The 11,970-nt window shown below is 42.0% G+C and overlaps 1 protein-coding gene across 6 annotated transcripts in view; it reads left to right on the forward strand.

Annotated features, from left to right (window-relative positions):
- Window positions 1–11,970, forward strand: part of LOC143289894 (serine/threonine-protein kinase N2-like) — an 89,204-nt gene that overhangs the window by 22,629 nt on the left and 54,605 nt on the right. Inside the window, exon 1 of one of the 6 annotated variants that reach the window (XM_076599108.1) lies at window positions 3,662–3,688. The exons of the other annotated variants lie outside the window; for them this stretch is intronic. Within the exon in view, the coding sequence (XP_076455223.1) occupies window positions 3,677–3,688 (12 nt within the window). The 5' untranslated portion in view covers window positions 3,662–3,676. Of the gene's footprint in view, window positions 1–3,661; window positions 3,689–11,970 lie in introns of those variants that run through there. 6 annotated transcript variants of the gene reach the window in all.

Genomic DNA, 11,970 nt, shown 5'->3' on the forward strand with positions numbered 1-11,970 from the left:
ATTCATTGCAGAGAAGGTTAATTTTCTTCCTGGGCAAAACCTGTTTTTAAAACAATTCAATGTAACTTGTAAGTTTCCCTTGACAAGACCTAGTTTCTGTCACCTTTCCGTAATGTACATACCCACATGACTTTCACCTTCCTGTCAACTTGTTAAACAATGTGCAAACATTTTCCTTGTTTGTCTTTTTTTTTTTTTTTTTTTTTTAATTTTTTTTTTACCCCATGAACTTTGCCTGGAATTAAATGAAAAGATAACTCTATCCAGGAAAGTATGACAAGTTTAGGATCCCGATATTCCTCTGTTTGCATGCATATTGTATTGGTAGTTGGTTTGTAACAACTTTCAAAGGGATCTTGTCATCTTTCCGTACCAGCTATATCCTGGCCTGCTTTGAAAATTCGGAGTAATGAACAACTGGACACACTCGTTTGGATACTCTGCACTGAAGCATACCCATTAAAACCATACATGTGCACACATATTTAAATGCATGCAGCTAAGCACAAGGACTCATATGCAAGAGCACCACACACACATGTATGCACACACATGCGCACATCCACTCTAACTTTTATGATTGAATCAGTAGAGCGAAACCTTGGGTGAGGAGTTGTGACATAACTTTTACGACCCAGTATTGCGTTGTTGAAAGCCTGTTAGCGCACCTCAGCCTATATGTATAAGGCAGAAATCATCTGAATCTCTCACTCTCTCAACCAGGTGTGTAGTCACTTTTTATTTAGCTGTGAAGAATATAAAACTATATGAGACAAATATAAATGTAACCATCTTTAAATCATTATTAACAGAAAGAAGTCACTTGGTTAGTTATCTAGAAACAAATGATTACATAAGATCACTCACAAGTGCATTGCCAAGTGCATAGCGGAAGCAAACTAAAATTAAATGAGCAGAACAAAAAATGATGAACTTGTTTTCATTCATTTTTTTATTATTATTATTCGTATAGCCTGCTGGCCACTGCTGAATATCCTTTGTACAGGAACAATGTTTGTTTGTTTTTTAATTTGTCATTTTTTAAATTTTTATTTGTTTCCTTTTGATTTGATTTGATTTCATATGTAAAGGAAGACAAGCTGTGTATCCCCATGTCAGATAGCATGTACACTGCTTATGAGATTAAAGTAGTTCATTGTTTTCTCTCTCTCTCTCTCTCTCTCTCTCTCTCTCTCTCTCGCCGCACGAACAAATTAGGTTCACCACTAAAAATGACAGTGAAAGAAACACATTGTTTGTAGTGTAGAGGAACTGACTGGCCCAGCTGATGTCAGAAAGAAGAAGGAATAATATTGATAAGCGGTCAGTGCTGAAGGTGAATGATCCTCAGTTCAGCTCAGTCAAAGGGGGTTTGTCAGTACAGGATTTGTCCCACACACACTCAAAGGATACAAGTGGGTAGTGGTCATTGGCTAAGATTAAGATTTAGGGCTGTGTGGGTTTGAAGTTTTTAGTCATTGAAGATGGTGTTGATTTGTGAGGGTGTATGTGTGTTTATGCTGGTGTTCTCGGTTGAGTCTGAATCATACAGAAATTGTTGAATGCACGTTTGTTGGCGTTCTAGTTTTTGACTGTACACTGAGTCTGTGTGTGCATGATTGCAGCTGTGTGTGTAAGCACAAGTGTGTGTGTGTGTGTGTGTGTGTGTGTGTGAGTACATCTGGTTTGTAACCTGCAGGAGAGTGAGAGAAGGGGCAGCTTTAGGTGGGAAGGGAAAGACTGGCACACATTTTTCACGGGATTGTAATGTATGATTCACTTTCCATCCCTCCTTCCTTCTCTCCAAACCTCTCAACTTGCCTGCCCACAGTGACAGCAGTGGGACAGGCCTCATACAAAGGGAAGATTGATCTGATGGATGGGGCACACAGTTGACACTAGCAGGTGAAGGGCATCCCTGTATCGGGGAGAAAGAGAGAGAGAGCTGTGCTTGTGAGTGACCATGACGGGTGACACTGATACCTCGTCCCTGGCTCCTATAGTCCATGTTGTCTCGTTGCCTACTACAACAGGAAGCTTTTCAGCTTGAACATGACTTCTGGTGACAGGCCCCGTAGGAAGTGGAAGAGAAGTGTTGCCCACTGTGGGAGCAGGTCTCTCTCACTCTCTCTCTCTCCAAACCACCAGACAATGAATGTTTTGGTGTGGAGTGGTGGTTACTTAAACTAAAGATTTACCTTGGGGATAAAAGAAAACAGTAGGATGGTTTTGACATGTCATTGATTGGGACAGGAATGTCAGGTTAAGACTTATCTTGAGGCACTTGAAAACAAGTGGATAATGGGAGGAGGGGGGGGCGGGGGGGGGGGGGGGGGGTGGAGAAAGAAGAGGAGGGTGGTAGTGAAGGGGGATGGGAAGGAAGGACAGCTGGAGGAAGTTCAGATGAAGGAGGGGGATGGAGAAAAACCCGGATATATATCATTATATGTCACAGCATCTCTCCCTATCATCTATAACTTTGGTTTGTGTGTGCACATTGGAACATTGTCCACCAAGGTACCTACCACTCCCCCCCCACCTATACAATACATTCTCAGACACGCATACTCACATAAAGCACATTTGTTCCTTGTGATTGTAATTGATGTGAGATAGCAAGATTTGAATGCAGCATGACAAGAAGAAACTTCAGGGGATAATTTTTTTTTTTTTTTTTAAATAGACCCCCTGCACGCTCACACACACTCACCCCTCTCCTACATGCATACACACAGTACACGTGCATGTGCATGCATACAGGCATACACACACACACACACACACACTCACACTCACACTCACTCACTCACGCGCACACACACATTCACACACACACCTGCACATGCATATATATGCTCATGTGAAACATAGATTTATCATTATATACTACAGTTTAGAGAAGTATATTGTCTGGAACCGAAAAGTATATATATATATATATATATATATATATATATATATATATATATATATATATATAAACAGCTGGTACCAGTGGATGAGACCTAGCCAAACAACCCACACCCAAACCTGAATCCCTGCCTGTCAGTCCATTACAGCAGACTGTTAAAACCTCCCTTCTCCATCCCATGCATGGAAGACCCCTCAATCCCTCCCCTCCCCTCCACACACACACACACACACACACACGTGCGAACACACACACACACACACACATGCGAACACACACCACCCCTACCCCTACCCACCATCCCTCTTCCCTGAAACAAATGAACTGACACTGCAGGGCAGATAATGCAGTGCAGGCAGGCAGTGGGTGGAAAGCAAGAAACAAATGACTGGCATGGTGTAGGGAGGAGAGGGTGTGTGTGTGTGTGGGGGGGTGGGGTGGGGGGGGGGGTGCCGGATGGTAGTGTGCAGTCCATCCCAAGACTTTCACTCTCCCTGCCCCCCACTTATCCCTCCTCCCTGTTCTGTTGGTTCCTCCCTCCCACGCCCCCCCCCCCCCCCCACCCCCCCCACACACACACACTCCCCTACCCCCTATGTGTGCTGTTGTCTTGGCATGTGGCAAATTGTTAGACCTGGGGGGTGGGGGGGAGGGGGGGGGGGAGCCTGGCATTATTCTTTCTACCTGTGCTGAGTCCAGGTTTCGGCCTTGGTGAAGGTGGTGGTGATGGGAAGTTAGTGGAGGTCTGTGTGTGGAGTCAAGGTGATGACCAGTGCAGTCAGTATTATTATTATTATTATTATACAGCATGGTTCAGGGTATAAGTTATAGCAGAGGTGTGGAGTTAAGACTTTAGGATGAATTACTACAGCCTACTGTGTGGTGGGGACCAGGATGGTGTCCGGTCTCTCTACTATAGGATGGTGTATGGTACTGTTTTGATTGTATGGTACGGTTCTATACTGTATTGCATTGCATTGTTTTGTATTGTATTGTATTTTATATTCTGTTCTACTAAGTAGTCTCTTTTGTCACAACAGATTTCTCTGTGTAGAATTCTGACTGCTCTTCCCTTAGGGAGAGCACGTTGCTACAGTGCAGCGCCCCCCTTTTCTTTCTCTTTTTTTAAAAATTTTTATTTTAAATACATGAACATGTATTTGTTTTCATATCAAAAAGGATTTGTCTTCAAAATTTTACCAGGGACATACCTTGTGTTGCTTTTTCTTTTCTGCTAAAATACCCGGTAAATGCTTGCTACACATGGGACCACAGTTTATAGTCTCATCCAAATGACTAGTGTCCAGACCACCACTCAAGGTCTAGTGGAGGGGGAGAAATTCTGGTGAGTGTGGGAATCGATCCTGTGTGCTCAGACTCTCTCACTTCCTAGGTGGACACATTACCATAAGGTCACCACAAGCCATAAAGAATAGTGACCAGTTTACACTATAGTCTGAACTATTGCCAGTATAGAATAGCATCCACCCCAGTTTATACTGTGTGATGGTGTCCAGTCTAAACTATTGCCTGTATGGAACAGCATCCAGTCTATATCATATGATGGTGCCAGTCAATACTGTAACCAGCATAGAATAGCATCCAGTTTATAATAATGATGGTGTTCAGCCTATTACTCTATACTATAGCCAGTTCTGAATAGTTTCCAGTTTATACTATATGATGGTGTTCAGTCTATTACTCTGTACTATTGCCAGTATTGAATTGAATACTGTAGCATTCAGTTTATACAAAAGGATGGTGTCCAGTCTATTCTTTAGCTAGTATCTATATTATATAACAGTGTCCAGTTTATACAACAGGATTGTGTCCAGTGTACAATATAACCAGTACAGAATAGTGTCCAGCTTACACTGTGGGATGGTCAAGGTTTCCAGTCTATTCTATAGCCAGTATGTAACAGTGTCCGATTTATATTATGTGATTGTTTCCAGTCTATACCAATATAGAATGGTTTCCAGTCTACTATAGGATGGTATCCAGTCTTTACTAAAGGATGTCAAATTTCTACAATGGGATGGTGTTCAGTCTGTTCCAGTTTCAGTTTCACTGCATTTGGACAAATCCATATATGGTACACTTCATCTGCTAGGCAGATGCCTGACCAGCAGTATAATACAGCGTGCTTAGTCAGGCCATGAATGCATGCATATATATATATGTTTACCTACCAGAGTGGATTATTTCTGCCAGAGGACAGCACTCTTCATTGTCATGAGTTCTTTTTCAGTGCGCCAAGTGTGTGCAGCACAAGGGGCTTCAGTTTATCATCTCATCCGAACGTCTAGATGCACAGTTTGATTTTCCAGTCTAACTTAGGAGAAAGGGAGACAGCGGGATTTGAACCCGGTCTCTCATGGACTCGTACTGGCAGATGAGCATCTTTTAACCATTCTGCAACCTTTCCAGTCTGCACTGGAGGATAGTGTTCATTCTGTTCTATAGGATTATGTCTAGTCTGTACTATAGGATGGTGGCCAGTCTGCACTGTAGGAATGTGACCAGCCTGTGTATATGCAGCATAGGATGGTGTCCAGTCTATTTAATTGGATGATGTCCGGTCTTCAGTATAGGATGGCATCCTGTTCACAGTTTGGGATGGTATCCACTCTATATTATAGCCCACTGCACAGTCTGGTGGTGTGGTGTCTTTTCTGCTGTCTACTGCATGGTCTGGTGGGGTTTTAGGCTTGGAGTTGTGGTTGTGGGTTTCTACTAATGTTACTCTTACTGTGACTTACAAACTTGTGCAAGGAGGATTGGTGGTGGTGAAGATGAAGTGTGTGTGTGTGTGTGTGTGTGTGTGTGTTGTGTTGAGCTGTGTATCTGTTAGGCCTCTGGGGAGGAGGGGGCACGAATGGGGATATTGTGAATAATACTGTTTACCAAGATGATAGTTGATGCTCCCATTTCTACATCTGGCCAGATTGCTCATAAATCTTTGAGGGTGTGTAGATGTGTTCAGATACATGTGCATCAGCACGTGTAAACAACTTGCACACATTAATATGCATCTGTCTGTGCAGACATGCATGCACATATTGTCCCACGCAAATGCACGTGCACAAGCCCCACCCCCACCCACACACACACTCACACAAATGCACACTGCAGTGCACATTCACACCTCATAAAACACATGCTCTGCCTCTCCTTCATTCCCACAGAACAGATCAGAGGAAGACCAACTTGTACCACAAAGCCTTGTTCTCACAGCTTCACAGCTAATGACTGGTAGACATGACAGAAACAGGAGTAATTTGGATCATCAAAGGCAGGCAGGTCTGAAGCGTTGATACCAGCTGGCTTCTCTGGTGACTTGGTTCAAAGTTAGTTGTCTTCCACCCCCAGCCCACCCCTACCCCAGGCTAGATGTTAGGCAGGCGAGTGAACCACTTTGAGTGATGCAGTCAAAGAGCGTGCTGCTGTGAACATTATCGGATTTGGGGGAAGTCTTGTGTGTTGAACATCCTCCATTTTTTGTTTTAAAACTATTTGGTGTGTGTGTGTGTGTGTGTGTGTGTGTGTGTGAAGGGAGAAGCACTACACGTAGAAATCAAAAGAAACATCTTCTGATGGTCTGAAGTGTCTGTTTCATAGCATTTTAATGACCTTGATGTGTGTAAGAAATAAATATAGAAAAGAGTGTACAAATTTCTTCCACTTCCAGTAAAGTTGTAGGGTTATTAATTCATCTCCCGCACACTGCGTCATACCTCCCCAGTACTCCCTACTCCTCACCCACCCTCATTTCTCAGTGGTTTTGTGATGAATGGAAAATTTACCTGGCTTCCTTTTCTTGTTCAGCTGTTGATAGTTCCTTCTGCTCTGATCTCTCAGTTTGATTCAGAGTTAAGAATAAACATTTATCCAGTTGTTTTATATGGTTTACATTTTCCAGAGTTCAGCAGTTGAATTTTGTGTAGTTGTTTTTATCTAAAAAATGCATTGTGTTTCCTTCTTTAACAGGCAAGCACAGGGATGTGTGCCATTGTCTGATTGTGTCACATGTGGCGTGGCAGGGTTTAGGTGTTGTCAGGTTGTCTGTCTTGCTTAGCGAAAAATTGACAGTTGACAGAAACGGTGACTTCTGGTGGCTTGCGCACTATGGTGCCGACATTGCATACATCACTGGTGTGTCAGAGTTTGGGCCCCTCGGTTTTTGGTTTTTTTTCTGTTTTTGTTTTGGTAACAACCACCATGGGTGTGTGTGTGTGTGTACATCTACATGCTTATTCGGTTTTATTAAGCAAAAGGTAACATGAAATATTATGTGGATGATAGTAATACTATGGTTGTAGCTTTTAGTTTGAATATTAATATTGCACAATGGCAGATTTCGATTTTGTGTGTGTGTCGAATGAATGAATGTTTTGTTTAACGTGTTTGTGTGTACAGAAATTATTACATGTATTTGCATGTATTTGACATGTGTCCAAAACACTGTTATCAGGTGCTCACAGTAGCTCATGGACAAAGGTAGCATTTCGTTGCAGACTTCTAATTTCAACTCAGTTCAGGTCTTACTCCTGCTGAAACCATTCTGCATTGCTGATGGGGATTGTCCACACTAACATTGGGAAGGGGAGCAAAGTGGAATGACCATTTCCTTTACTGTTCACATGTATTGTTCACAGTTCACTCTTGTGGTATACACTGATGCTGTTAGTAGTTCTGCTGTGATTGTCAAAGTTAAGCTATGTATTCATCTTTTTATATATATTCTCTCTATTTCTTGTGTGGAAGGGGGCTAGGGAGGGATCTCAGCCAAAATGGACAATGGAAGTACGTACAAACTTAGCAATCTTTTCTGCACAAAGAAAAGGATGGACAAGGCTGGAGGAATTTTTGAATAAATAAAGCTTGTAAAAGTTTTGTGCTCCAGATTTGTGAATGGAGCAGATTTTATCTGTGCTTGTGTGCATATGGTGGTGAGTATTGCAGCTGGAATGGAGATCAGAGGTAGAATTGAGAGGGGGAGGGAGGGGGGGGGGGGGTAGGGTGGGGGGGGGGGTGAGTGTGTGTGTGTGTGTGTGTGCATGTGAAGAAATGACCAGTGACCATGATTATGTCCATTAGTAGAAAGCGCTGATCGCTTCAGCTGGGGTCAAAGGCCTGATCCAGTGCTTTTTGTTGAAAAACGGCAATGTTGATTTTTTTTCTTTTCGTTTGTATGGATAGTGTCTGTTTGGCTGTCTTACAGCACTGATTTCCCCATGGAATTTCCTTGTCGAGTTAAAATTAAATAGAGTGTATTGTTTCATTGATATATATATATATATATATATATATATATATATATATATATATATATATATATATGGTGTCAGGGAGAAGGAGAGAGAGAGTGTGTTTGTCTCTGTGTGTATGTGTGTGAAACTGAAAGAAAGTGATTCAAATAGGCATTTAAACAGGAAAAAGGGAGAGAGATTCAAGCTCACATACCAGCATAACAAATGTGCATTAACTGTCAGTGTCACAAGTCCAGTGTCAAATGAGGTGCATCACTGTATGTCTCTTTCTGTCTGTCTCACCCCACATCCTTGTCTCCCCCCCCACCCCTTTCTCGTTCTTGTTTCTTTTTCAGTGTCGTCACCACCACATGTTGAAAATTTGTCAGAGAAGATAATTGTTTGGGGGACTGAATATGTATTGTATATATGTCACACATCCCTTGCATTGCTGAGATTCAGTCTTTGTAAACATAAATCACATAATTATAACTTAAATTTGGCATCATATACTGTACCATGTCAAACTGATGCAAACCAGGCCTATCTGTTTGCTCCTCTTGGCCAAAATTGTGTGGCAACTCAGTGATAAGACGTCTCGCTAATCATCTCAGTTTAATTCTTAGAATACAGAGGTGATAGATTTATGCCTCCATAATACTAAGAATACAGATAATGAGATATGATACTTTATACCTGGAATGATAGTTTCCAACTTCCTCCTAACTCATGTCGATGATTCCAGAAGTCGCTTGTCTTTAATTACCCTTTAAGTTCTCTGGCATGTTTTTTGACTGATATCTCTTAACAGTACGTCTCTTGTGGTTTAAGTTGTGTGCCTATATTTTAGATTAAATTACTATACTTGTTCAGTTGTTGGTCATTTAATATCTTTGACATTTGTTTCATTATAAATTTCAATTTCTTGTTGTCTCTTCAACCAATCACATGTGCTGTTTCTGTTATGCAAAGTCACTTCTGTTTTTTTGTCTGTTTCTGTTGATGTTTGTGTGTTGTTTGTTCTCAGGATGCCTCCAAGACTGTCTGTGTTGTCGTTCAGTTCAGGATTTACAATAAAACTTTTTTAAAAATTTTTTTATTGTTGTTGACCTCCCTGAACATGTTCTCCATAAAGTTCAGAACAGCAGTGATTGCCTCAGTGGCAGTCTTTCTGAATGTGATCATGTGTCTCCTGCATTGCAACTCTCCAATTGCTTCTGGTGGAAAATAGTATTTATAGACAACAAGATGCTCCTTACTACTTAGTTTGTAATCTATGAAGAAGCATTGTAATAGACTACAGTATACTTTCTGATATCTGGAGGAGCATGAAAGATGGAATCAACTACAAGAAGCTTCTTTTTATTACTTTCTAATAGAAAGGAGCATGGAAAATAGAACAAACTATAGTTCAGTTCAGTCCAATTACTTGAGGAGGCGTCATTGCATTGGAACAAATCCATATATATCATACACTGCATCTCATCTGTTAAGCAGATGCCTGACCAGCAGTGTAACCCAACACACTTGGAATAAACTACAAGGTGCTTCTTCTTGCTTTCCTGTTTCTGAAGGAGTGTGGAAAACATAACAAACCACAAGATACTCCTCCTTACTTTCTAATCTGAGAATGAGCTGGGTCCTATCTGTCTGATCTCCTTGGTTCCTTCTCGCCACCTCTTCTGGCTTCAGTGACTGGGACCTTCTCAGGATTGTGGCTTCAGTTCCCCCTCTCTGTTACAATCTGACATCTTTTGGCTTCCACAGCTTTCCTTGTATAGGGCCTTGTTGTGGAGCAGGTTGCCTTGCTGTGGGGTTTGTTGGTTGGGTGGTTGGTTTTTGTTTTTGAAGGATGTTCTGGCTGGACATTGGCTTTTGAAAGTGTTCTTGAAACATACTGGTGCCTGTTCTTGTGAATCAGTTTTTGGCAACTGTAATGATGATGATCATGATGGTGGTGGTGGTAGTGGTGTGTGTGTGTGTGTGTGTGTGTGTGTGTGTGTGTGTGTGTGTGTGGTGTGTTTCAGCGTAATTCAAGTGTGTGGGTGCATGTCTCTGTAGTTTAGGGTATTTTTTGTTTATTATTATTTGTATTATATACAAGAAATCTGTTTTGTGAATATACACAGTGAATGCTTTCAGTTCTTCGTAGATAAAGAACTTCATAAATGATTAAATCACATGTCATTTGGCTTGATAGATAAAGAAAAATTAGTCAGCAAGAGGTCATCGTGTGGATAGTATGAGTTGGGTTAGACAGCACACATAGTTTATAAATTACATGTGATATCAAGTGTGTGAATGTGTGTGTGTGTGTGTGTGTGTGTGTGGTAGAGTAAATGAGATGTCCAATCAACAGCAAATTGCATTTCTTTACATTAAATTACATTATGTGATTACCTCTTTGCTAGGCACACCCTTTCACTGAATATATAATGCATTCTCTCTCTCTCTCTCTCTCTCTCTCTCTCTCTCTCTCTCTCTCTCTCTCTCTCTCTCCCCCTCCCACCCTCTCAGTCTTAAAGAATAAATCATTCATGCATACATTATTTCTCTCATGCTGGCAAGCGCACGTGCACGCGCGCACACACACGCACGCACGCACGCATGCACACAACACACACAAACACACACATATATATGCTTATGTATACAATCACAAATTTGCATACACAGGCACAGATAGACACACACACACACACACACACACACACACACGTTTATTCACATCTCCCTTAGCCAGTTCAGCCTTTTAAAGTAATCTAAAATACCCCACGCAAGGCCTTATGAACCACTGAATGTTCCATATTGTTTGTGAAGAAATTGGGTCAGGTGACACCCCCCCCCCCCCCCCACACACCCCCACCCCCTCTCTCTCTCTCTCTCTCATCCACAAAATAATATTTTCTCTTCCATCCTTCTCTCTCCTTCCACACACTCGCACACACACTACACTCACACGCGTGCACACTGGCTTTTGTTGTGAACTGTTTGATGCTTGTGACTCATTGTTTGTGAGGTTGGAGGTTCCAACCCACATAAGGATGTCACTAATGCAGGAAACGTGATTGATGGATAAATGAATATACAGGGCGGCATATGGCTTGGGTGAAAATATGTGCACATGCCCTCATACCTGTACATGCCCACATAATACCCGCATACCTAGAGGTACATTCGTACAGAAGAATGTATACATTTTCGTGCTGAGAATATGGACACTTCTATCTTGGTAGAACGGTACAAGAAGTAATATTCAATTTCATGTATTTCCTGTTTTCCCTCTTGACACTACACCAAGGGGGGTGGGGGGTAAAGGTTGAATGCAGGAGTAGTGGGGGGGGGGGGGGGGGGGGGGGGGAGGAGAAGAGGGAAGTGAGGGGGATCTATAGGTGTTACTGTGGGAGTAGGTAGTCACGTATTTGCATGGGTCCTCATGTGTGCATGCATCACACTGCATGTGTGTGTGCACGAGCGGATGCATTCATATTCGTGTAGCTTTAGAAAGAATTCTGGGAATGTATAGGTTTGCAGGCAGATGTGTGTGATGTTTCTTAGTTTACTACAGGTATGTGTTGTGTGTGTGTGTGTGTGGAGGGGGGCGTTTGTGTGTGTGACTGTGTGTCAGATATTCGAAACAGAGTGTTGATGACAGTCCTTGGAAGATGGGGAAAAGAAGTCAGGTAGCCCCATGCCCCTCTCCTCTCTCTCTCTCTCTGGATTCACTCCAGGAGAATGGGCTAGCCTAGTTAAAAAGAAAAAAAGAAAAAAAAAAAAAGAAAGAAGAAAGATAAACACACACACACA

Source organism: Babylonia areolata, chromosome 14 (genome assembly GCF_041734735.1).
Source record: "Babylonia areolata isolate BAREFJ2019XMU chromosome 14, ASM4173473v1, whole genome shotgun sequence".
NCBI classification, from domain to species: domain Eukaryota; kingdom Metazoa; phylum Mollusca; class Gastropoda; order Neogastropoda; family Buccinidae; genus Babylonia; species Babylonia areolata.